Genomic DNA, 26575 nt, shown 5'->3' with positions numbered 1-26575 from the left:
GGTTTGGCTCATTTCTTGAAACTGAGATGACATTCCTATAACTAAAAGGTAAATTAGCCAAACAGACTTACAGTTCTTCGCAACACTTCAGATAACCAGCAAAATGTCATATGTCTCACAAAACGTTCATTCTTGCTTCAAAATGAAGTCCCTCTCCCATATAAATAGTCAGTACCATAAAAATGGCATAGATCCTTCTCAATTGCTTTGGCACATTTTCATTCATTTCGTCCTCCTGTCAAAATAAACTGGACGGTGCAGCAAAACTACATGGATCCTCATCAAATGCTCATATCGCTCCAAAAACAGTTTACCCATGTGTCAAAACTAATTTCCTTTCTCACACAAATCATCAGTGTCCCCATAATGCATTGTCCCTTTGGCATTGTGTAAGTACTGCAAGTCAAAATGCTTAGATGTTTTGTCTTTTTGGCAGAGTTCTAGCTAAAGGAATACAATGTTCACACCACACGTCTTTACACATTACTGTAGGTAGAAAAGAAAAGAAAATACTAAGGAAAATGTATCAAATATACAATGTATACAAAATACAAAAACCTGCAAAAACAAAACAAAATACATTACAGTATGTAAAAAAAAACAGAGACTGTAAAAAAGATGGACGCCGTGTCGCCGTTCCCATTCATTTAATGAAAATGAAGCCAAAATCTTCCTCCATGTTTGCGATCCTGACACCCGATTCTGCACAGTAGAGACCAGAGGAGGGAGAAAGACTGTGTAGAGACAGCCTACTCATTTAAATAACCCCGCCCCTGAGGGCTGCCTCGCCGTCACAGACTGCAGAGCGAAGCAGAGCTAATGGTCTGTTATTGGTCCCACCCATAACCGGCCCTTTACAATAACTACACCGTTTTGAATAGAGCTGAATAACGTTTTAAAAATGAATTCTGTGGGGATATAAAAATTTGACAAAATAATCAGAGGTTTCACTAGCTGCTGCATTTAAATAATGGAGGTATAATTACAGTATATTATAACAAAAACGTGATTGAAAGTTGTTCTGTTTTGCCATTGAAACCTATGGGGATGGGTGGGGTTACACAGCTTTCTGCAGCCGAACAGCAGGGGGCGCCCGACCTGGGGTGGCTTCACTTTTGAGAGACGATGCTCTGTCCAGCTATACACAGTCTATGAAAAAACAGTCAAGCATCACAAATGCAATACAGTAAAATTCTGAATACTCTGTGTCACTCCCCTCTCTCTCTCCTGGTCATCTTTCTGGCCATCCATTCACTGCTGTCTGTTTGGCCACAAATTCTCATCAACATCGCATCTGATGTGTTCTTTAGCAATGCACCTTGGGAAGAATGCCTGAGCCATCCTCTACACTGATCGCCTGTTATATCATCACAGAAGTAGCATAAAAGTACAAGCACCAGGCCAAGCTGTATATATACATCAATGCCAGCATTCAAAATCATAGACAACACCTGTCAGGTAACAAACTGATGGATTGGTCACCTGTAATGTGAGACACCCCTCCTCGTCAAAACCTGCTTTCACCTGTTACCTACTCACCTGATTGTCATGAATTTATGAAATGTTCCAAAATATGTGTTCTGTATTGTAATACAATTTCTTAATTCATTTTGACATTTGAGCAGACTATTCTGCAGATGATGACTTATACGATGAAATTGTGCTGACATGTTTTGGAGAGAACAACCATTACACTGAGAACCAACCAATTGGGATAGACCAACTAGATGCATTCTTTTGGAAAATGTACTAAATGTAGGATGATTGTGTTAAGTGTAGGCTAATTGTACAAAACCATTTGCAAAGATGTACTAAGTGCTTGAGACATGTACAAAGCATTTGAAATGTGATGAAAGCAATGAGAAATGCCATTCTGTTGTGAGGAACCGCAAGTTAGTTTGGGGATTTGTCCATGTTATTTTGATAATGTCATCTCAGTTTCAAGAAATGAGCCAAACCAATGGAGAAAAACTGTAAAAATCACATTGGGGAGAAAAAAATTAAGTTGTGTTTTTTTTTTACAGTGCATGTTTAAGCCCCGCCTGCTCCTCATTCTCTCCACATGTGTGTAGCCTTGAGTCTTTTTTTGAGAAATTTTCTTCTCTTTTTTGTCTTTCCATTATATCTATACCTTTTTATCTGCCATGTTCTCTGTTTTCCACTGTTTATGTTTTATGTTCAGACACCTTTGTATTAGTTGTCCTACTTTCTCACTGTTTTTCATGCTTCTTTATTTCTCTACTTCTCTGCTTCTTGTTCTGTCGGCTCTGATTTCCCAGCTCTTGTTTTTCTATACCTTTAGATTGCTTGTCATCAAGCATGAACCCTGACAGCTTACATCAGTACAATGCAGTGTGGCAGACTGCTAATTAGTACTTAGTAGCGGCTGTGTTGTCGCATACGCCGCAGCACACGGGTGATCGGTTGCGTCTAAACTCGTCTGTAAGCTGTTCATGCTGAACACGTGTTGAACTTCACAATGATTTCTCCTTTTAAAACTTTTAAATAATATGATTGTGTTGATGGTGTTGGGTGTGAGAAGTTTATAAGGGCATTAACTATATATATATTTTTAATAACAACTATTAACTGTAAGATAAAGGTCAGAAATTCTATTTTATACAAGTAAACTGTGAAAAAACCCAGGAATAAACATGTTTTCTTTTCTATCTAAACACATGTGTCATTATTTCAGAATGTAAATACTTTTTTTTAGACTTTTCAACAGAACAGACAACATTATTACAATGAAATATAACAATACAAGACATCAAACCAAGCTGAACCTCTTAAGTTTTTGCACCAGTAGTGGCATAAAGTTATCCAAAAGCAGTGTGTAAGACTGGTGGAGGAGAACATGCCAAGATGCATGAATATATATATAGATTATATAGATGGCATACATGTTTTTGATGTACCATGTATATTATATCAAATGTACATGGACAAAAATACTTATTTGTTTGGTAAGAAACTACCTCCACCATGCTTGGAAGCTGCATGTTGTTTCAGCCTAGCGAGCTCTCACAGTGTAGAAACGTAAGAATTCATTCTGTAACTTCTACACAAAACTGTGAAGATAAAGGTCAGAAATGTTGTTTTATTCAAGCAACCTGTGAAAAAAACCTAAACACATGTTTCAATACGTCAGGATGTAAGTACATTTTTTGGACTATTCAATAGAACAGACAATATAATTACACTGAAATATAAAAAGAAGAGACATCAAACCAAGCTGAACCTCTCGGATTTTTGCACCAGGAGTGGCATAGCCAAAAGTTAGCCAAAAGCAGTGTGTAAGACTGGTGGAGGAGAACATGCCAAGATGCATGAAAACTGTAAATAAAAACCAGGGTTATTCCATCAAATATTGATTTTAATGTGGGACGGCCTACACGCCTACAGGTTAGTGTGGTGTTTTTTAGCTTTCATGGGACATGGAATAACATTTTAATTTAGGTGATGTGGCATGTCAGTGTATATAAATATTCAACTCTTGGAAAAAAAAACACTTAAGAGAACACTTAAAAATGATAAGTTTCTTTGATTTTATCAAATTGAAAACCTCTGGTATATAATCAACAGGAAGATAGATAATCACAAGCCATCAAACCAAACTGAACCGCTTGAATTTTTGCACCAGGAATGCAGGCATAAAGTCATCCAAAAGCAGTGTGTAAGACTGGTGGAGGAAACATACAAAGATGCATGAAAACTGTGATTAAAAAACAGGGTTATTCCACCAAATATTGATTTCTGAACTCTTAAAACTTTATGAATATGAACTTGTTTTCTTTGCATTATTTGAGGTCTGAAATCTGGAATTTGGAAGAAATGTTGTCTGTAGTTTATAGAATAAAAAAATGTTCATTTTACTCAAACATTTACCTTTAAATAGCAAAATCAGAGAAAATGATTCCTAAACTGAAATATTCATTTTTTTTTCCAGAGCTGTATATTCTATAGATGAAATACATGATTTTGATTTACAGTGTATATTATATCAAGTGTACATGGACAAAAATACTTATTTGTTTGGTAAGATACTACCTCCACCATGTTTGGAAGCTGCATGTTGTTTCAGCCTGGCCAGATCTCACAGTGTAGAAATGTAGGGATGAATTCTGTGACTTCTACACACAATCGTAGAGAATCTGAAGAAAAATCTGTCCAGTCAATGTTAAACTTCGTAGATAATGCAAGAAAATGACCAAATCTCTAACTCTTTTATTTTACACCAGTTCAGCCCAGGCCAGACCAAAGTTTAAAGCCCTGCCCGTATTTATTATATAATTTTGCATGTTTTTTTTTTTTTTTTTTTTTTTTTTTTTCAGCAAACTGTAACCCTGGAAATATTCAAAAAAAAAAAACAAAACGGATGATGCTGTTCATTTATGGATCCAAAACCCCACCAAGAAGATAAGCACCCAGTGTTAAATGACACATGGAGCATTTAATGAACTCGTGCCGTGTTCATTTCGGCCCAGCTGGGCTTATATAAACACAGTGGGCGTTAATTTAATACTGTGGATTTTGTCATGAACTATTTTAAAGGTTTTTTACAACAATGTGATTATTTTTTGTTGTTTTCCCATGATAGCACAATAAATAATTAAATAAATAAAAAAAGATCTCCCAAGCTGAGTTCTGAATTAACTTAACTTTGGGAAGTGTTTCTTTCCCACAACCTTATATCGTTTCTGTCCAATGAAAAACAAGTATTTCCAAAACAGCAACTTTACAGGAGAGAGAAAAAAACATTCTAAACTTTTTTACAGAGTTTATTTCAGGTCATTTTGAAATATTTCTATTGGTCCATTCATCAAGACATTTTGAAACATTGTTACGGATAGTCTGTCTGATCAAAATATGTAGTAAACTAAAAATGTTCAAAAATGGAGATGAATGGATATACACTTTTGTAAGTTATAGCAAGTGTGTAAAATGGCTAAAACAGTCCAATTTCAAAATATTGCTGAGAGTTGTCTGCCCCTCCCCCCAAATGTAAAGCCTCTATGGGTTGCAAGAGAATACCAGACCTATTGACATCTGTCTTGTAGTCCTTCTGGGATCTAAGCTGTCTTCATCCATCAAAAACATTGCCAATACTTACCTGTGATTTGCTCTGTCTCAGAACATTTTTAATAGAATGCCAAGGTGGCAACATGCTGTGTTTGACTGCTGTTGTGTTCTATACCTGGCAACCTGGGATATGGAAATTGGACTGGAGAATGAATGAACAGAGGGTGGAATCAGAAGCTAAAAAAACAGACAAGCTTTCTCCATATTTTAAATACATTGGCAATATTTAGTTATAATTTGCTCCATCTCAGGTCATGGAGCTTTTAAGAAGAATGCCAAGGTTGCCACATGCTACATGTGTTTACCTGCTATTGTGTTCTATACCTGGCAACCTGGGTTATGGAAATACGACTGGGGAATGAAGGAACAGTGGGTGGGATCATAAGCTATAAAACAGACACGCCAGGATTTTAGAAGGATGTCAAGTCAAGGTTGCAACATGTTGTGTTCAACTGTTGTTATTGTGTTGTATACCTGGCAACCTCGGGTGTGGAAATAGAACTGGGGAATGGGCTGTAATTGGGATCAGAGACAAAAAGACACACAGTTTTTATTCAAGTACATAAAATTTGAGGAAGAACATTGTAGCTAAACCTTAGTTAGTTCTGATTTAGCACAGAAAATATATGAATGATTCGTACGGGGGCTTGAAATCCTGGAAATGCTTAAATTTTAACATTCTGTTTTCCAGGCTGGAATTTTGGAGAAAGTGCTTGAAAATGCTTGAAATTCAAACTGCATTTACTTTACGATGAATAACTATCTAAATAACTAAATAAGTTTGCTTGAATAAAAGATTAAAAAATATATGTTTTTTTCATTTACCTAAATAAATAATAATAAAGTCTTGTGTCTCCATGTATGTGTGACAACAAATTCTGGTTCTTTCTCGTAATCCAAGAGCACTTTTTTCAGTCAGTGTTGTGTCCCACAGCAAAAAGGCAAGTGTTAAATTAACTCCCACAGAGTTGATTTTAACTCTTTTTCAGGGAGTTAAATCAATACTTTCAAAATAGTTAAACATTTAACACCTTGCCAGAGTTAAAAAAAAAATATATAAATGAGTAGGAGATTAGTCAATTAATATGACTTTTTATTATATAATTATTATTCAAAATAGGCTAGCACGTAATTTTCCATTGTATTTCTTAGTGCATTATCCTTAACACTTTATCACAATTTACTGAACAAAGGATGGTAGCTTGCTCTTATAGCCTCCAATATATTGGCTAGACAAACAACTACTGAACAAAACAAAACAAAACACACTACCCAATGGAAGGTAGCCCTGGCGGGCAAGATTTCAGACTGATGGTAAGTTAGGATCTGGGGGACACACCCATTATGCAAATAACGTGTTTAACTGGGCGGAGTTTAATTAAATCTCTGTGGAGTTGGCCAGTATTTATTGGGTTTAGTGGGATTAACACTGAAATATTCAACTCTGTCAAATAACTCCAACACTGAACACCATTTAACACTGAAAGAGTTAAAATTACACTTTGAGAGTGAAAATCAACTCTCAGCTGTTTAACTCTGAAATTTCAACTCTCCTGTGAGTTGCCAGGTTCACATTCACATATATATATATATATATATATATATATATATATATATATATATATATATATATATATATATATATATATATATATATGTATTTATTGTATATATATATATATATATTCCAAACCGCTGCTGAAAGGTCCTAGAAAAACTTGAAAATGGGCCTTGAAAGTGCTTGAAAGGTGCTTGAATTTTACCTTGTAAAAGGTGCATGAACCCTGAACAATATATTCAGTATTGGTTCATAAAAAAATAATTATTTCTACTCGTATTTAAGTATGGTACTTAAATTGACCAAATCTAAGGATTTGACTGAGTTCCCAACAACAGTACACATCAGTAGTGTAACCGTCTTGTCATTTTGTAGATATGTTGTTTCAGAAAGAGTTAAGGACCCAAAAATTGGGTATTGAACCCACAACCATGTGATTTGTAGCCCAATGCTCTAAATACAGGATCAGTACTGGCACGCAATTATTTATTTTCACATTTTAGAGATATTTTTCAAATGCTAAACACCCATTAAACTTGTGCGACATAAAAGCTGTAAGTGTTATCCAACAATTAGCGTTCACTTCAAAGATGAGTTGAAGAGAGCCTCTCAGCACAGCATGGGTGTTAAAGAAGGCTCGGCCCAGGGGAAGATAAAAGCATATGGCTTCCTGTGTTAGCCGATACTCGAGAGAGAGAGAAACACAGTGACAGTGGAACTGAAGAACAAGGACATTCAGATTTTTTACATGTAATTTATTTATTTATAATGAAGTCATTCTGCCTCATTTCCCATGTTAATTTAATTCACTCCTAGCTGTTAGTGTGTATGGCTGAAGTAACACAGGTACACAGTAAAAGATTAGAAGTGCAGTGGAATTAGCTCCGAAGCTCTTTAGATGTTGAGCTATTATTAACACTGACAAGGACAAGTGGAACAGATGTTTGGGCGAAGTTGAGCCGGGATAATGTTTTAAGTACAGGCTTAGCGCGCTCAGTTTTACTTTTGATTGCGATTGTCTTGAAGTTAAAAGCAAAGCAAGGCCTGACGAAGACATTGTGATGTTAATTTTAGCAACATCAGGAACGAGCTCGAAACATAAAAGTGGCCAACAGGAGCATTAGCATCCGTTTTTGAACAGGAAATGTTTGAGGTGTGAGAGTTGCAGGGCACAGATCCTAAAAAAAATAAACAAACAAACAAACAAACAAAAAACAACATTTTGGTAACACTTTTTAAGAATGATATGTCTATAACACTTTAGTAACACATTTATTACATTGCTATTAACATGGATTAAACATATATTAACACAAACATCATAAGTGGTGATTATAAATGATTATAATATACAGTAACAGTTAAGTTTGGACACACCTTCTCAATATTTTTTTCAAGGCCTGTCAGACTGTAAAAAAATAAAAATAAAAATAAATGAAATAAAATAAATTAATAAATACATTTTTTAAGAATGCTTTGTTTATAACACTAATAACACGTTTATAAAATGTGAATATAAAAAGTGAATATTTATTATATAGTTAAGTGATCAGAATACATCATAAGCTGCATTTATCAATTATAACAAAAGTTTGGACACACCCACTTATTTAATTTAAATTTTTACATTACATTATTACATTACATTAAATTTACATTTCCTACATTATAAATTACTACTGAATTCATCTACACTATGAAGGATTTTTGGTCCAGTCCTGATGAGCGCCAGTTCCATCATAATGTTTTTGATTGTCTTTGCAACTGCTTTCAGTATTTAGGTTTTTGAAATTTTTCTGATTGACTGACCTTCATTTCTTAAAGTATTTTTGTATTATTATTTTTTTTTTACTTAGTTAAGTAGTTTTTTGCCATAATATTGCTTAGAACATTACTCAAATAGAGCTATTCGCTGTATCTCACTGTAACTCTACCTCTTCACAACTTTAAAACTGATGCTCTCAAACACATATTAAGAGGGCAAGAAATTCAAATTATTATCTCTTGACAAGTTAAGCACAGTTGTTAACTGTTAGCTGTTTTTAAAGCAAAATAATTAAGCAATAATACACTCAAGGTTTGTGCTACAACGTGTTATATTGGCACTGCTGTGCTGCAGACGAAGATCAGCACAGCAGTGCCAATATTACGTGTTATAGCACAAATGTATTATTGCGATTATACCACAGTTCCAGTGAGAAAATACGATCTGTTTGGTTATAAAAACTCTGCATGTTAAAATAGTTCCATTGCGGCTTAGTTTGTAGCTGCGCTGTTTGGCTTGTAAGCGCTGCACCGTCACTAGGTTACCTATATGTGGTGGAGTAATACATAGAGAGTTTGGGTTACAGTGCATTACTGGCTGATAATGGCACTCATAGAATGCCTCTCAGCCAATCACATTGCAGGGTCAGAATTAACTTTGGTATAATGGTCTATTTGTAATCTAAAATTAGGAGCCCCCCTAGTGACTGTTGTATATACATTATGATAAAGCTGAACTATACCAGATAAAAATCAATCAGATGGAAATATTGAATTGTAAAACAAATGACAAGACAATGAATAACGAATGAGTGGTGCACCAAAATGGCTCTTCATTAAATGAAGAGGAACTGCCCTATATAAATACATAAAGTTGTTTTTTTTTACTTTGACTACAACAGTTACCAGCCATTAGAGTGTACAGTACCAAAGGTATGGTGGCTGTGGGGGTACAAAAAGTCTATGGCTTCAGAGTGACTGAAAATGATTGGGAGTCAATGGGTTAACAGAGGATGAATGCAGGTTAGTATAGTTATTGATTAGTGCCTGTGGTTTAGTGGCTGTTGGACGAAGGGGAACTGGGTTGGGATTGGATTGGGTGGGAATGAAAACAAATCGGAGCGAGTGGGAAGAACAAGTGATGAAAAAACAGCAAGTAAACGAGTGCAGTTCTCAAATTTGTTTTCGGGTCTTTCCCTGAGATGGAATTTCTAAAACTGTTAGTATCAGTTGAGCAGAAATACAGTAGATGGGTGCACAAATTTGCAACGTTTAGATGAAAAAAAAGTGCATCCAATCAAAAAGCTGTATACAAGCAAACACAGAATCAGACTGGACAGGTTGAGAGTTGGAGCAGTGTTGATATCTTGACAACTGTGCGATGAGTTAGGTGGAAAAACAACAAAAACAACAAAAAAGAGGCGACTTAAAAATGATGAGTTTTACCAAATTGAAAACCACTGGAATATAATCAAGAGGAAGATGGAGGATCACAAGCCATCAAACCAAGCTGAACTGCTTGAATTTTTGCACCAGGAGTAAAGGCATAAAGTTATCCAAAAGCAGTGTGTAAGACTGGTGGAGGAGAACACGCCAAGATGCATGAAAACTGTGATTAATAAACAGAGTTAAGCAATGATAAGATTCACACTCTTCAAAGAACAACCAGATAATGTAATTGGTTCTAACACACCACCTAAAACCATATATGCAAACTGGGAAATGCACTTTTTCACAGTCACATTTTAGCATTTAGCAGCTCTCAAATGTGTGATTAAGCAAATAACACCCTTCCTTTCATTATAAATAAATGGCTACTCCCCCAGAACACTGTATTTGCAGTCATATCTGCTTTTAGCTTCATTTTTGTATTTTTTTTCTTTCTAACAGCCACTTAATGTTTCAAACGCAACCGTGTTTTATGCTAATTCCAGTTAGATTAATGAAGTCCTTTTGAATTGTGGACAATAGCTGTGTGAAAAGGTCAGCTATGAACTCAAGTGCTCTTTTACAGTATGCAAGAGAAAACTCTTGGATACTTCTTAAGAAATTCTTCACCTGCTTGGAGGTTTTTTAGAAGGCATTTAATGGGCCTTTGCATTCAGGCAATGAGCTGGAAATCAGTCCATCATATACTTTTAATTTTTTTTTCACAGTTCTCAGAATTTATGTGTAATTCAGTATTCGGTCAGTTGGAGTTGAATGGTGGTTGATTATACAAAAAAGCACTGACTGAATACTTTTGCACGTCACACTTTTTAGAGTTTTATTGGTACAGGCTTCTTTAAAAAGGGGTTTATAAAAGGCTTAAAAAAGGGGATCAATTTTTTTTAAATTAGGTTGTAAACAGTTAAAAAAAACATTATTAAGCCAATTATAAGCAGTTAAAACACATTTATTAGTGTAATTGCAGGAAGCACTCACACTACTGTTCTTTTTAAATCTTATTATTATTATTATTCCCCCAGATTTTTGTCCAGCTAACTAATACTGCAATTTTCAAGATATTCCAATGTTAAAACATGCGTCCTTGTTGGGAATGGTGGGCTTTTATACAGCTTTTTGATCGGATGTATGGATTTCGTAAAACTTCGTAAATGTGCGCTTTTTTGCCCATTGAAAATGAATGGGGAGAAATTTGCACGCCTACGTACATCACAATTTTTTTAATAGGAAGAGGACGGCCTATAGAACGTATTGCGTTCTTTACAAAAATATGCTGAACGAAACAATACAATGCGCGGTTTTCGTTAAATTCTCGTACGATTTTGCCCAACGTTCCATCTAACGTACCAGCTGATTTACCATGGCAGGCCAGCCAGCGCTCCAGTACTGTGAGTGTATGGAGGAGCTATTGGATAAAACAGCTATTGGTCAAAAGTTTGGACACCCTGCACGCCCAGCAACCACTTAGCAACACCATAGTAGCCATCACAAATACCATAGCAACACCTTAGAAATCACCTACCAACACCTTATCAGCCACATAACAACACCTTAGCATCCACCTAGCAACCACTTAGCAACAGTTTGCAGCCATCATGGATACCATAGCAACCCCTTAGAAACCATCTAGCAACACCTTAGCAACCACTTAGCAACACCACACCATAGCAACAAACACAGATAAAACAGCAACACCTTAGTACCCACCTAGCAACTGCTTAGCAACAGCTTAGTAGGCATCATGGATACCATAGCAACACCTTAAAAACCACATAGCAATACCTTAGCAACCACTTAGAAACAACATAACAACCACCATGGGCACCATAGCAACACCTTAGCAACCACCTAGCAACCACTTAGAAACATCATAGTAACAAACACAGATACCACAGCAACACCTTAGTAACCACCTAGCAACCGCTTAGCAACAGCCTAGCAACTAGCAGAGACACAATAGCAACCAGCCACAAATCAGCACTGCAATTACAGTCTTTTCTGCAGGAAAAGATCTGAGGTTTGAAAGTACAAATTAATGTATTTCTATTATACAAATGTATTTCTGTTTATGTGTTGTAACTGTTTATTAATGGCTGTAAAGCCATGAATAAACTACTTTATTAACCATTTATTAACCCTTTATGAAGGACCCTTATTTTAATGTGCTACAGTTGTATTTAATTAAAACATTCAAAACCGTGTATCATTTTTGTTTAACTTCACAATTATGTGCTACTTTGTGTTGGTCTATCACTTGAAATCTCAATAAAATTCATTTTAAGTGAGATTACTGAATAGGTACACTTCTTCCAGCCTCAACTCCCAACAGAATGTAGGGTTGAGAAAAAAAATGCCTTCCTAAAAGCAGCCAATTTGTGGCTACCACTTCTGGTTGAAATCTTGCGCCAAGGGACAAGATCGGCGTGCAGCTCTTCTCAGAAAAACCATTCCCAAGTCAGAATTTTACCTCTTCCGTTTTCGAGGACTGGAAATCCTGAATCTAAATCCGGCTAATCTTATCTCGTCCAAGCAAGAACGCGAAGCGCGGCGCAGTGCAACATAAAATTACGCCACTGGAGCGAGGAAGAAAACAGCCCATGTATCTTCCCCCCCGTGCCTGGACTGAGTAGACACTATTACTGCCGGACCCTGCAATCATCCGCATAGAAAACAGGAAGAAACAGAGCAGGACAGGCAGATCCCCAGTGTGGTGGAGTGTTAGTAATATGAATCACGGCATGGAGAGCATAATGTGTTTATTTTTCTCTTTCCTTGTCGTTCTTGTTTTCTGGACACTGTGCATAAATGACTACGTGCCAGCGTGACTACATCTTAATCCCGTTTGATGTTACGGTAAAAACACCATCATTGGATATTCTCTTTTGGCGTCTGACGCGTGCATAATTTGACTATTCTTGTGCTCAAACTGCCCGTGAGGCAGCGTGGCGATACGGCCCACTCTCGGCACGGCAATCCGTGCGTCAGAACTCTCTCTGATAGGCCCTGAATTACAGGAACTTTACGCAGAGCTTCCTCGACTGGTAATTGGAATCCACTTTAATCACACTTATGACACTGGGAGCTCCATACTGCTGAATTTCCAGTTTCTAGATTTAATTACGGGATTCTTTCCTTTGTTATCTTACCTACTCGCTGCTTGCTTGCTGAACGAGCATGTGATATCTCCTTCCTGCTCAGAAAAGAATGAACTACTGTGTCTTTTTTGTGAAAGAAGCATTTTTTTTTTATATTACGTGGATTTGCCATTTGAACTTCACATTGAGTCACAATTTGATCAATAGAAATGTCCCAACATGACATTAAGCTAGGTAAAGATAGCCTTTCTTCCAAAACCAGCCTCTAAACCTTAAAAGCGTAACACGCACATGGCTCAAAATCTTCCTTACTACAACTACAAAAAGACTCAGGAGTCTTCTTCAACAATCATAGGATAAAGTATTACTAAGCAGTATAACTAATTCAGAAAAAAATAATCCCTGTAAACAAGACTAAAACAGATATTACCTGCTCAACAGCATCACTTTCCAGGCTATAGGTTAATCCACTGTTTGAATTCCTTCACATTTAAAATGTTCACTACAGTTTTACACTTGATCTTTATTAAATCTCATTTGGATTGAAGCCTCTCCTACTTTTGTCTTTCTGTTTTTAGCTCCTAACACGCAACAGTGTGTTAATGTTTGAGTCTATGGAGTGAACTTCACACACCTCGCCCAGCCTCTCTGAACATCATTTTCGGTATATTAGCATCGCAACCCTAACAGCTGCTGGCTTAACCAGCATCACTACCCCTGTGTTAGTCTCAAGCCATGTTCCTCAGGGCTCTAGACATCCAAGCACTGCTAAATACATATGTATATCAACATCTTAAGGCTCTCTGAGAGCAAGGTTTTTTGTTTTTTTTTCTAGGCAGTGTAATGTAAAATAGTACAAATGAAGTGTTTAAATTTGTCATTGGCAGAGAGGATTTGACAATTTTTTTTTATTGGCGCACCTCACATACTCAGCTTTCCGGCTCATCCCACAAATGCATGTTCCTTTTAATTGTGGCACCATTTAAAATATAAATTTGTTAACAAGAAGCATTATTACAACAGTTTCATCGTTACATTACATTTCATTACTTTTTGTGCTCACATTTTTAGCGATAAAACTTTATGCCAACAGCAACCTTTTCAAAATAAGGAGGTTTCATATCGCCAATGGTTGTGTGGCAAAACTTGAATTGCATTGCATGGCTGTTTTTTTGTTGTTGTTTAATTGTTTGTTTGGACAAATTGCCTCTTCTTACTTTTTCCATTTTTTCCCCTGTAAATTTGACATTTTGGAACATTTTTGATGCTTTTTGGAGATTTTTTAAAGGTTTTTGCATGACTAGCAACTGTATTTCTTCTCTGGAGTGTACTCTAAATGGTTAACAAAAGAAAAGAAACTGATAATTTGCAATAATCTGACAAAACAAACACCTTCTTAGCCTTTTTTTTTTCATTTTTTCCTGTAAATTTGACATGGAGTGGACACTTAATGATTAACAAAAAAGAATAAACAGATTATTTACATGCCTGTTTTTTTATGATTGTGTGTTTGGAGAAATCGCCTTGTCTGCCTTTTCCCCTGTAAATTTTGACATTTTAGAGCTTTTTGGAGCATTTTGGAGATTTTTGGAAGTTTTGGCATGACTATCAACTGTATTTCTTCTCTGGAGTGTACACTCAATGTTTAACAAAAAAGGAGGAACTGATCATTCGCTATAATCTGACCAAACAAACACATTCTCTGCCTTTTTCCCTGTAATCGTGACATTTTAGAGCATTTTGGAAATTTTAGGATTTTTTTTGCATGCCGATCAACTGTATCTGATTTCCTGGAGTGTACACTCAATGGTTAACAAATAAGGAAAACTGATCATTTGCATGCCTATTTTTTATTGTTTGTTTGGACAAAATGCCTTCTCTGCTTATTCCCTTAAAATCTCACATTTTGGAGGTTTTTGGAGCTTTTTGGAGCTTTTCGCATGGCTATCACCTGTAATACTTCTCTAGATTGGGCACTCAATGGTTAAAAAAAGAAGGAATGTATTACTTGCCATAATCTGACCAAACACTTTCTCTGCCTTTTTACTGTAAATTTGACATTTTGGAGATTTTAGGAGGTTTTTGAACTATATTTGTTTCCTTTTTTATGTTTCTTTGGACAAATGGCCTTCTCCGCCTTTTTCCCTGTAAATTTGACATTTTGGAGATTTTTGGAGCTTTTCATGTGACTATGAACTGTATTTCTTCTCTGGAATGTACACTCAATGTTTAACAAAAAAGAAGCAATGTATCACTTGCCATAATCTGACCAAACAAACACCTTCTCTGCCTTTTTACTGTAAATTTGACATTTTGGAGATTTTAGGAGGTTTTTGAATGCGTAGCAACTGTATTTGTTCCCTTTTTTTATTGTTTCTTTGGACAAATCACCTTCTCTGCCTTTTTCCCTGTAAATGTGACATTTTGGAGATTTCTGCATGACTATCAACTATATTTCATCTCTGGAATGGACACTCAATAGTTAACAAAAAAGAAGAAACTGATCATTCGCTGTAATCTGACCAAACAAACACCTTCTTTGCCTTTAAATTAGACATTTTGGAGCTTTTTGGAGATTTTAAGAGGGTTTTATATGTGTAGAAACTGTATCTGTTCCTTTGTTTATTGTTTCTTTGGACAAATCGCCTTCTCTGCCTTTTTTCCTGTAAATTTTGGAGGTTTTTGGAGATTTTAGGAGGGTTTTGAATGTGTAGCAACTGTATCTGTTCCTTTGTTTATTGTTTCTTTGGACAAATCGCCTTCTCTGCCTTTTTTCCTTGTAAATTGGACATTCTGGATATTTTAGGAGGCTTTCGCATTACTATCAACTATATTTCTTCTCTGGAATGGACACTCAATGGTTAACAAAACAGGAGAAACTGATCATTCGCTGTAATCTGACCAAACAATTTGTTTGCTATTAGGCAGTGTGTGTAGTGTACTGTCAGTTCCCCTCCTTTGAGATTCCTTTTGCTTACCTTTTAAGTTTCTGCTCAGCCTCTAGCTTCCGCTAACAACAGCCTCCTTCTCTCTAACCGAATGTGACAGTGCAGGTTCAGTGATTCCGCTGGCTGAGGGCTTACTGAAAAGTCTAATGTTTATTCAGCAATAAACGTCTTCGCCCTGTAACTGGGCCAGACTGTAAATGCGTGAGGCCCTTCAGCTAGTTTACTCTGGTCTGCTCTTCAGCAAGACCACTGACTCTGCTCACCAATTACCAATCAGCCCTTATAGCTCGGAGAAAGAGGGGCTTATACAATCAGGCAGAATATTAAAGGCATCCTTTACGTCATCAGGATCATCATCATCATCTCCAACATCCCTGCCATGTTCCCTCACGAACTTAATAAGAGCTTAATTCCACGTTTGCTTACTGCAATATCAGAAAGCTTAGCTTCTAGCATTCTAGCATTCCAGTTTTCTAGTTTTCTCTGAGAAAGATCGGAGAGCCTTCATCTCGCGTCGGCCGTCGGGATATAAGAGCACCCCCTGGGAGGTGCTGCGTCTTGAAGTCGTCGAGTGTGTAACATCTTCAGAGAAAAGATGAGGCCTTTCCCGGGGAGAATACAGCCCTGTACAGACGCAGTGTCCTGTCAACAAGAGACCTGTCACTGCTTTTGAACGGCTCCCACTAACTCCCCCGGGGCACTGTCATCACTCGCTATATGAGGTTGTCTAGCAATTAGCATGACACATTTCCTAAGAGCTATCTAACACACTTTCCCTAGAAAGATTTGTCAGGAGGGATGGGAGATTCCCCAGAGGCTTAGGCGTTCTCTTAAAGGGATACATCACCTGCATCGTTAACCTAAATGTAACAACTCGCTAACTAGTACTCATTGGCTTGGGGTTATCTTTAATCAAGTTAGCAAGCGAAAAACAGTCAGAACAGTTCCAACAGGAACGTAAGAAACGTCTTAATCTTTATGTCATAAGAGCATTAGATTGGTCTAGGAACGTTCTGAAGATGTGTGACATAATAATCGTTTTCTTACCAATTGATACTTTTAGCAATGTGGGCAGTGTGCCAAGTCCTGCTGGAAAATGAAATCTGCATCTCCATAAAAGCTGTCAGCAGAGGGAAACATGAAGTGCTGTAAGATTTTGCATGAACACGCTGCACTGACTTTAGACTTGATAAAACACAGTGGATCAACACCAGCAGATGACATGTCTCTCCAAACCATCACTGATCTTTAATACATTTTACATTTCATTTGGAAATCAAGGGATCAGAGTCTGGAGGAAGAGTGGAGAGACACACAGTTCAAGCTGCTCGAGGTCTAGTGTGAAGTTTCCACAATCAGTGATGGTTCAAAAAGCCAATTTTTTAGTTTTGGGAATGTTCCTTTTTAATGTTCCCAGCTACATGAATACTACAATTGAAAATGAACATTCCCAAATCTACAAATGTAAAAACAAAGCTAACATGGCTCTTTAAACCATCACTGATTGGTGGAAACTTCACACTAGACCTCAAGCAGTTTGGACTGTGTATCTCTTCACTCTTCCTCCAGACTCTGATCCCTTGATTTCCTTTGATGAAATGCAAATATACTGATGGTCAGTGATGGTTTAGAAAGACATGTCATCTGCTGGTGTTGATCCACTGTGTTTTATTATCACGTCTAAAGTCAGTGCAGTGTTTTCCCACAAAATCTTACAGCACTTTCATGCTTCCCTCCGCTGACAACTTTTATAAAGATGCAGATTTCATTTTCCAGCAGGACTTGGCACACTGCCAAATGTACCAATTAGTCTTAAATAACATTCTAACTTTCTGAGACACTATTTTTAGGGGGTTATATTGGCTGTAAGCCATAATTATCAACAATAAAATAAATACATGCTTAAAATAGATCACTGTGTGTAATACATCAATATATGCGTTGCACATTTTTAACTTAATTACTAAAATATAGCTTTTTTTATTGATATTTGAGATTCACTAGTATACTACACCAACAAACAAACCTTTACACACCAGGATACGTCCTTTACTGTAGGAGGAAACACCACAGCACTGGGAGACCAACAACTGGGTGCTAACCATTAAGTCATCATGTTTCTTTGTTAGCATTAGCACTAACATCAGCATTAAAATTAGCATCACTACCATGACTACTGTCATTAGTATTGGTACCACACTGTTAATATTGCTACTATGGCAGGGATGTTGGAAATGATCCTGATGGTCTAAAGTATGAGGGCCCTAACATACACCCTGCACAAGGCACGTCACAATGCTCATTGCTATATTACACCCCGTCAATAGTCTATTTTCGCGCCTTGCACCCGTAGCGTTAAAATATCGTCAGAGTTTACAAATAAGTCTACATGATGGTCGTGGTGGTCTGAAATAGAGCTGTGTTCAAGTAATTTCTGGCGTGTTTCTATTTTGCCGGTGGGAAATACAGGTGCATCACTGACTGATTAAAACCCAGACAACAGACAACAATCAGCCACCCAATCATATCTTAGCCATGCAGTTTGTCTACACCTACGCTTGTTACACACATATGGAGGCAAATCCAGCTTTTACATCAACAATAAACAGAATACAAAATAAAGAAACATTGCTGCTCTCTTAAATGAGCTCTCTTAAAAAAGCGCTGCACTGTTAAGGTACGAACGCTCCAAAGTCCGAGCACAACTGGGTCTTAAAGGGAAAGACAACTGGCACACTGATTGGTTTATTTCATGTTACGCCCAAAACACACCCATGATTAATTAAGATAATTAGTACATGCCTTTTGCGCATTTTAAACCATTTTAAACCATCCTATATGCCCTACATCAAGCTGTGTGATGCGTATTTGACTGGTGCGCTATAGATAGCTAAAATACGACCAAGAATGTTTAATGATATTTGTTTTGATTGGTTTAGAGGTGAACCGAATCCATTGTGGTTCTGGACAGCAGACAAAAGTAAAGTTCATTGGTTTGCAGTCGTCATTAGTCAAGTTAGTCAGTCAGAACAGCTCCAACAGGATTGGTTGTCTATGTTTTGCTGGACACCAAGAGGCTGCACTCCAAAACAGGAGGTCTACTGCATGAATCCAATTAATTACCACCAGCAGTCTCTGTAGACAGCAGAGCTGCATTTTCACATTTTAATTTGTGCAGCTCGTTTGCCCAAATGTAGCTTCGGTCCTTTGTTTTTTTTTATCACTTGCTACACCAAAGGGCTGAGGAGTTCCCTTGTACCTAATTATGCAGATATTTCTTCCATCCAGACTCTTAAACTTTTCTGCTTCCTGACCCTGAGCATCTGGACTGGCTTTTCGCCGCTCGTGACAGACCATCTGCATAGTCAGACCATAAACAAGCTCTCTGCTCAGACGGGACCGCCTTATTTTAGAGACTAATGCACCGCGAACGGCCAGCACATAGAACTTCTGACGCCTTGCTGGAGCCTTGCCAAAGCGACAAGAGCCTCATGTCTTTAGATTACATCTGGTCAATTCTTTGAAACAGTATCAGTATTGTGTTGCGATAAGATTTGAATTATGTGGATTTACACTGCATAGTGAAATGCATCTCAAGTTAATAAAAAAAATGCCAATTTTCTCGATGTGCAGGACTTATTACTGGTGTTTTGGAAGGTCTACTGGGAGGTCAATGGTTTTTGAAAGTGATTTGGAGTGATGCAGGTCAAATTCACCTCAAATTCACCTCAGACTACCTCCTAAAGTGGTTGTGATTGGATTTGTATCTGTTTTAAACGTGTTTTAAATACGTTTACACTTGCATTTTGATGTGGCTTGGCCTTATACTTACTGTACATAATGCTGATGTGTCATAATCAGAATTGAGTGCCTATTGGGCCTCTTTGCACATCTTGGCTGGATTTTCTCATTCAGCTTCATGAGAGGCAAGAGTTAATTACTTGAATTTCTTGCCCTCTTAATGTGTTTGAGAGCATCGGTTATGTTGAGAAGAGGTAGAGTTAGTGAGATACAGAGAAATGCCCTATTTAAGTAATGTTCTAATCCCTTTTATGGCAAGAACAGAGAACAGAAAACTCATGTTTCCAGTTTAATAACTTTTTATTTTCACTTTCTACTTCTGTCAAGCTGCACAACAGGGTGGATAATGACAGGGTGGACAATTTTAGCAAAAATTGTCATTTGATGAAAACATGGTTGACTTGGTTGAGTTGTAATCATTCCTATTGTTCATAATGACCTGTTTCAAAGGCACATTTAGATTTTCTAAAAACATTATTGCAATCTTTGACCATGACGGGGTGAATAGCTTCGGTAACACTTTATTTGGATGGTCCGTTCCTGATGCCTCATACATGCTCAATCTACATTCAACCAACATTCGACTAAATCTCAATTAAATGCAACTCAATTCTTAGTTGAATGTAAATGATTATCTACAGAACCTAGCCTAGGCCTCACCTTAACCTTAGGCCTAACCTCAACCATTAATCAAAACCTAAAACTATAACTTAAACCTTAAACCTAACCCTAAAACCTAATCCTAACCTAAACCTTAAATCTAACCCTCAACCAATCGTAAATCGTGAATCAACTCTCAAACCTAACCCTAACGAAAACTTTAACCTAAGCCTTTAAACTAATCCTAACCCAAATCTTACCCTACACCATAAATTTAACCCTAAAACAAACCTCAACCATGCATCAACCCTAAAACCTAACCCTAACCAAAACCTTAACCTAAACCTTAAAACTAACCCTAACTCAAATCTTACCCTATGCCTTAAATTTAACCCTAAACCAAACCTCAACCATGCATCAACCCTAAAACCTAACCCTAACCAAAACCTTAACCTAAACCTTAAAAGTAACCCTGACTCAAATTTTACCCTATGCCTTAAATTTAACCCTAAACCAAACCTCAACCATGCATCAACCCTAAACCTAACCCTAACCAAAACCTTAACCTAAACCTTAAAACTAACTCTGACTCAAATCTTACCTTATGCCTTAAATTTAACCCCAAACCAAACCTCAACCATGCATCAACCCTAAAACCTAACCCTAACCGAAACCTTAACCTAAACCTTAAAACTAACCCTAACTCAAATCTTACCCTATGCCTTAATTTTAACCCTAAACCAAACACCAACCATGAATCAACCCTAAAACCTAACCCTAACCCAAATCTTACCCTACGCCTTAAATTTAACCCTAAACCGAACCTCAACCAATAAGCAACCCTAAAACCTAACCTTAACCAAAACCTTAACCCAAACTCAAATCTTACCCTATGCCTTAAATTGAACCCTAAACCAAACTTTAACCATAAATCAACCCTAAAACCTAACCCAAAACTTACCCTACACCTTAAATTTAACCCTAAACAAACTTCAACCATGAATCAACCCTAAAACCTAACCCTAACCCAAACCTTACCCTACACCTTAATTTTAACCTTAAACCAAACCTCAACCTTAAATCCAACCCTAAAACCTAACCTTAACCCAAACCTTAACCTAAACCTTAAATTGAACCCTAAAACAAACCTCAACCATGAATCAACCCTAAAACCCAGCCTTAACCAAAACCTTAACCTAAACTTTAAATTTAACCCTAAAACAAACCTCAACCATGAATCAACCGTAAAACCCAGCCTTAACCAAAACATTAAATCTAAACCTAACCCTAAAATGTTAAGATTAGAGTTTTGTTTAGAGTTTGGTGTGAAGTTCAACAGATTCAATCAGAGAATAATTTACATTCACTTTAAAGTTCAGATATATTTAATAGACATACAATAATTGTTGCATGTTAGTTGAATATTAGTTGGGCATCTATGAGGCATCCATAATAGACCATCCAAAAAAGTGATACCAAAGTTTCTTTAAAACTGTATAAAATGCACAGAAATTACTTTAAAGTGAAGGTTAACATTTTTTATATTAGTAGTAATACATTATTTCAGAGTAAATCTTGATAAATCTGTTGTTAAACTGTGTTTATATAGATTTTAAACAAATATGCTGCAGAAACCAAAGACTAAGACTATTTGGGAACTGACCCTCATTCTCATAAGGTGCATACATTTACAGTACCTGATGTAAACACTGTATTTATGTACTTTTGAGTTGCTCGTTCAGGACCCAGTACTTAATGTGCTAAACATATTTAAACATGCAAGAGTGCTCAGGTTTTCTGTGATTGCGTTCTTCATACCAAACTTCATAATCCATGAAATCCAACAAGTAAGATTGCATCACAGTTGATGCGACAAAGCACTTGCACAAAGCATTTCCACTCCAAAAACTGAGGCTATAGACCTCTTTTTTCCCTCCACATGTTTATGGAGAACCATAACAAGAGATCAGCTAAAGTTCGTGACGTGAATATTAACACCGCTCTCTCTGCTCTCTCTCCTACAGGTTGGACACTGAACATTGCAGCCACCCTGGATGTTAGTTCATCAATGTCATCGAGGTGCCGGGGGCCGCTTCATCACGGATCTGGTTTTTCGTCGGCGGCCGGCGTTCCCGGTCACTTAGCATTCCGAGGCGGATTCTCCAGCTGAAGGTCCTACGCCCAAGCTTTTCCAATGCTCATGGGGAACTGCTTGCTGCTGTTCCTCTGGTGTCTCTTGGACAAAAGCTTTGTCTCTCCTATGCACTCGTCAGCTCAAAGCAGGTCGGGAAAAGAGCACCATCGGTGTCTGAGGTCGGAACAGCGGCGACATGGCGTGTCTGGGCTTCACCGAGTCAAGAGGGGCTGGGTCTGGAACCAGTTCTTTGTGCTGGAGGAATACATGGGCACGGATCCGCAATACATCGGCAAGGTAAACCAATTACCTGTTGAAATTCTTGCTCTGGCGTTGCGCGACCTCCTTTCGGAGAACGGTTTGAACTAAGCCCTGGCTTTCTAAAGAAATAAATCAAGAAGTATGTTTGGCTGCGTAAGCAGTTCAAAAGCTTGCACTTGAGACGCGATGAAAAGGTCTACGCTGAGAGGATTGTTATTGTTGTTTTCATTGCTCTTTTTTCTCCCTTTCCTGTTTATTTTTCTTACGATTGACGATTGAAAATTGTGCAGCCGATGTTGCAAAGCACCGAATGATGAGTGGCTGCAATCAGATGTGGGGTTTGGCCTCGAGGACCATTCCTCGATGCCAACTTTTGTTTTTCTTCAACTGGCAATTTGTTTTTATTTATAAGTCTTGTGTCTGGTCCTGGAGTAATGTCCTTGCTGTAGCAAGAAACCCTATTAGGGTTTTCACACATTCACTGTTCAGTCCAATTAAAATGTCTTTGGTGCAATTTGTTTGGGCAGGTGTGAATGCAGTAATCACACTCTGATGTGGAACAGAACAATCAGAACAAGACCCTTGAAATTTGGGGTTTAAGAAAATTATTTTTCTGTCATAATTGAGCAGGCCTCAGATAGTGCACAGATGCAAATCAAAAAATATTTTATAAAAATGGATGGTCAGACAAAGCAAGATCAATACCGATAAACAGCAGTAACAAGGAGATAATTCACTAGGGTTGATAAACAGTTCAGAGGTCAAACACAGCAAGGTAATATGTAAATTAAGGTCAGAAAACAACAAAAGCAAGCTCAAAACAAAAGAGTAACTCAGGTAATAGAATAACGCTTTGTACAAGGATAAACAATCAATACTCAGCACCGACTGAGAGCAAATAAGCTCTATATATATAGGGCTAAACCATGTGGCTAGAACTAGAAAAAAATGAAGAGACCACTTCAGTTTCTGAAAGAGTTTCTCTGATCATGATATTTATAGGTTTATGTTTGAGTAAAATAAACATTGTTGTTTGATTCTATAAACTACGGACAACATTCTCCCAAATTCCAAATACAAACAAGATGCAGAGCTTTCAGACCTCAAATAATGCAAAGAAAACAAATTCATATTCACAATGTTTTAAGAGTTCAGAAATCAATATTTGATGGACAACCCTGGTTTTTAATAACATTTTTCATGCATCTTGGCATGTTCTCCTCCACCAGTCTTACACACTGCTTTTGGATAACTTTATGCCTTTACTCCTGGTACAAACATTCAAGCAGTCCAGCTTGGTTTGATGGCTTGTGATCATTTGTATGTTTCTCACAAGAAACTTTCGAATGCAACTAAATGATCGTGTCAGCATCCATGCAATGTGTACTAACTATAACTCAACCCTCGTTAATATGCACAAATTACTGGTAAATCCAGTAAAACGTCAAGACCTGCAAAACAACAAAAGAACCAAGATGAAGCAAACAGTGTAATTTTAGTATCTGAACCTTAACCCTAACCCTAAACTCACTGTAACACAATCCTCTATTCAAAATACAGCACTTTTAGCTTTTAAGCGATACTACCAACAGGTTTGACAAAATGTCTTGTGGTGACAAAATGTCATATGGTGCGACCATGATACTCTAATTTACTGTAAAACAGACCTGATGAGAATCCATATACCATATGTCAGTTGTGTTTCCACCTGTGGGCCACGGCTACTACAAGAAGATTACATTAGAAGTAAAATTCTTATTTTTTTACTTCTTATTTGCAAAGCAAAAAAAAAAAAAAATCTCCAATATATAGATACATATAGAAATAGAGTAACAAGCTAGATAAGTTATGTTATTTGTGAGAGTCTAGAGAGAGAGAGAAAAGCAGTTGTGGTGTGGTATGTGTTGCAAAAGGTTGGGAACCCATGCCATATGTCATTGACCAGCTTCAACCTACAGTAAATTCATTAGGAGGCGTTTCCAGAAACATTTGGGCATATAGTGTTATTTCTCTTGTTATTTTGGCTGGGATGCCCCTTTAAGTACTCTGCACTGACTGTGTATCATCCCTTTTCTGTAATTGAGGTTGGTTGCGCCTTATTGGCGTTGTCGACTGATTGCCGCAGACGTTCCTGACCGTTTAAAATGATTGCGCCCAATGAAGCATTGTATTGGAAGGCTGTGAAATGCTGGCAGATTCGCATTGACCGGGGTAATCATTCACGAACAGTGTATTCTGATCCATCCAATCCAAGTAGGGTATGTCTGACATTATGAGGAGCAGGAGTTGAAGCCATTTAGGATATTGATTTTGTATTCAGTGCGAAGGCATGGGGGGTTAAAGGGATTTTATATTGTCTTATTTGTCCCGAATTGAATATGAAGGCGCATTATAGAGAAAGCTGGACCCGAGCACCTTTAGCTTAAAGGGATCAGCGCTAAATTGAATCATCTCCAGGCACTGTGACCGCAATCAAGCGTCGGCCCGGCAGACTGGTGTCGGGGTGGACGTGAGCCGGGGGAACGGCGGGGGGATTGCTGTGGCGTCTCGGACGCGTCAGTCCCGCGGCTTCCGCGGCAGCTGTGTTATCGAGTCCCTCGGCCCTCGCCACTTTAAGAGCTGCACCAGATGACACGGTGGAGCCGTGCCAGAGAGAGCTGATTAATCTAACCCAGAGGAAGCTGGCAGCAAGAGGGGATCAAACTTTAATTGCAAAGTTTCGGCTTGACGGGCTTAAATAAGCTGGCTCGGACAGCCTGCTTTAACCTAGTTAAAATGGGACGAGGGACAGGGAACACTCAGACATGTAAGGGAGACGGTTGGTGTGCATCATTTCAGTTCATAAAGGGACTTCAGTTTGATGAATGGAGAATTGAAGAAGGCATTATTCTATAGCTGCCACTTTCCTGGTCTTCGGCACTGGCAGTACAGTGTTACTTTGAACTTGCTAATGGCTGCAGTTAGGGGTTGGCAATATGGACCTAACATAACATCATGGTACTTTTGTACCCGTATATGTGAGTGAGAACAATACAACAATACAATTTATATTACAATAAAAGGGGCGCCGAGTGGTCCAGCAGTCTAATGCACTGCCACAATGAACGGGAGGTCGCAGGTTTAAATCCTGTTCATTGTCCCTGCTCCCTCCGGGTGGGTAGATGGCGCTCTCCTCCCATCACACTTAAAGGTTGCGTCTGTGAGCTGATGTATCGGAACCGAGTCGCTGTGCTTTCCTCCGAGTACGCTAGCTGCTCAGGCAATGATGCATCGGTAGCAGCTCGAAAAAAAAAAAAGGGGTGACTGACTGACTTCACATGTGTCGGCCATACTGTATCGATTTTCAAGCATAAAGTATTGATACTTTAATAATTACAACAGATACTTCTGTTGAGTAGCCCACCACCATTCACCCCCAGCAATGTGAAATCTAAACAAAAAGACTGTGATTTTTGCTTGATTTAAGTCTTATTTTACTCATTTTGAGATTTTGCAATTGTTATTTTGAGGAATTCTACAAAGGAAATATGTTCACCCAATTGTCAGATTTTCTTTACTCAATTTAAGCATATAAATAACAGTCACATCCTTAAATGTCCTAAACAGGCAGCTTACATCAAACTGATAGAACATTTTAAAAATATTCACAAATGAAACATATTTTACAGGAGGTGGCATGTGCTCGTCCAAACCCTCCTAGGCCTAGGATCGCAGGCGCCACTGGTGGTAATGGGGACGCACAAAAGGGTGGGACAATTGGATAGCCAAATTGGGAGAAAAAATTTAAAAAATCAGAAATAATAAAAAAATATATAAAACTATAAAAAATAAAAATAAAAAAACATCCAGACTATGAAGGAAAACATATGGAATCATGTAGTAACTT

General features: G+C 37.7%; 1 protein-coding gene across 1 annotated transcript in view; it reads left to right on the top strand.

The window, feature by feature from the left end:
- Nucleotides 1-26575, top strand: part of cdh12a (cadherin 12, type 2a (N-cadherin 2)) — a 133172-nt gene that overhangs the window by 23471 nt on the left and 83126 nt on the right. The window contains exon 2 of the mRNA XM_049478519.1: nucleotides 22319-22725. Within this exon, the coding sequence (XP_049334476.1) occupies nucleotides 22489-22725 (237 nt within the window). The 5' untranslated portion in view covers nucleotides 22319-22488. The remainder of the gene's footprint in view (nucleotides 1-22318; nucleotides 22726-26575) is intronic.

The sequence above is a fragment of the Astyanax mexicanus genome, chromosome 4 (assembly GCF_023375975.1).
Source record: "Astyanax mexicanus isolate ESR-SI-001 chromosome 4, AstMex3_surface, whole genome shotgun sequence".
Lineage (NCBI taxonomy): Eukaryota > Metazoa > Chordata > Actinopteri > Characiformes > Acestrorhamphidae > Astyanax > Astyanax mexicanus.
Note: the sequence above shows the minus strand (reverse complement) of the source record. Positions and strands in the feature narration are given on the sequence as shown.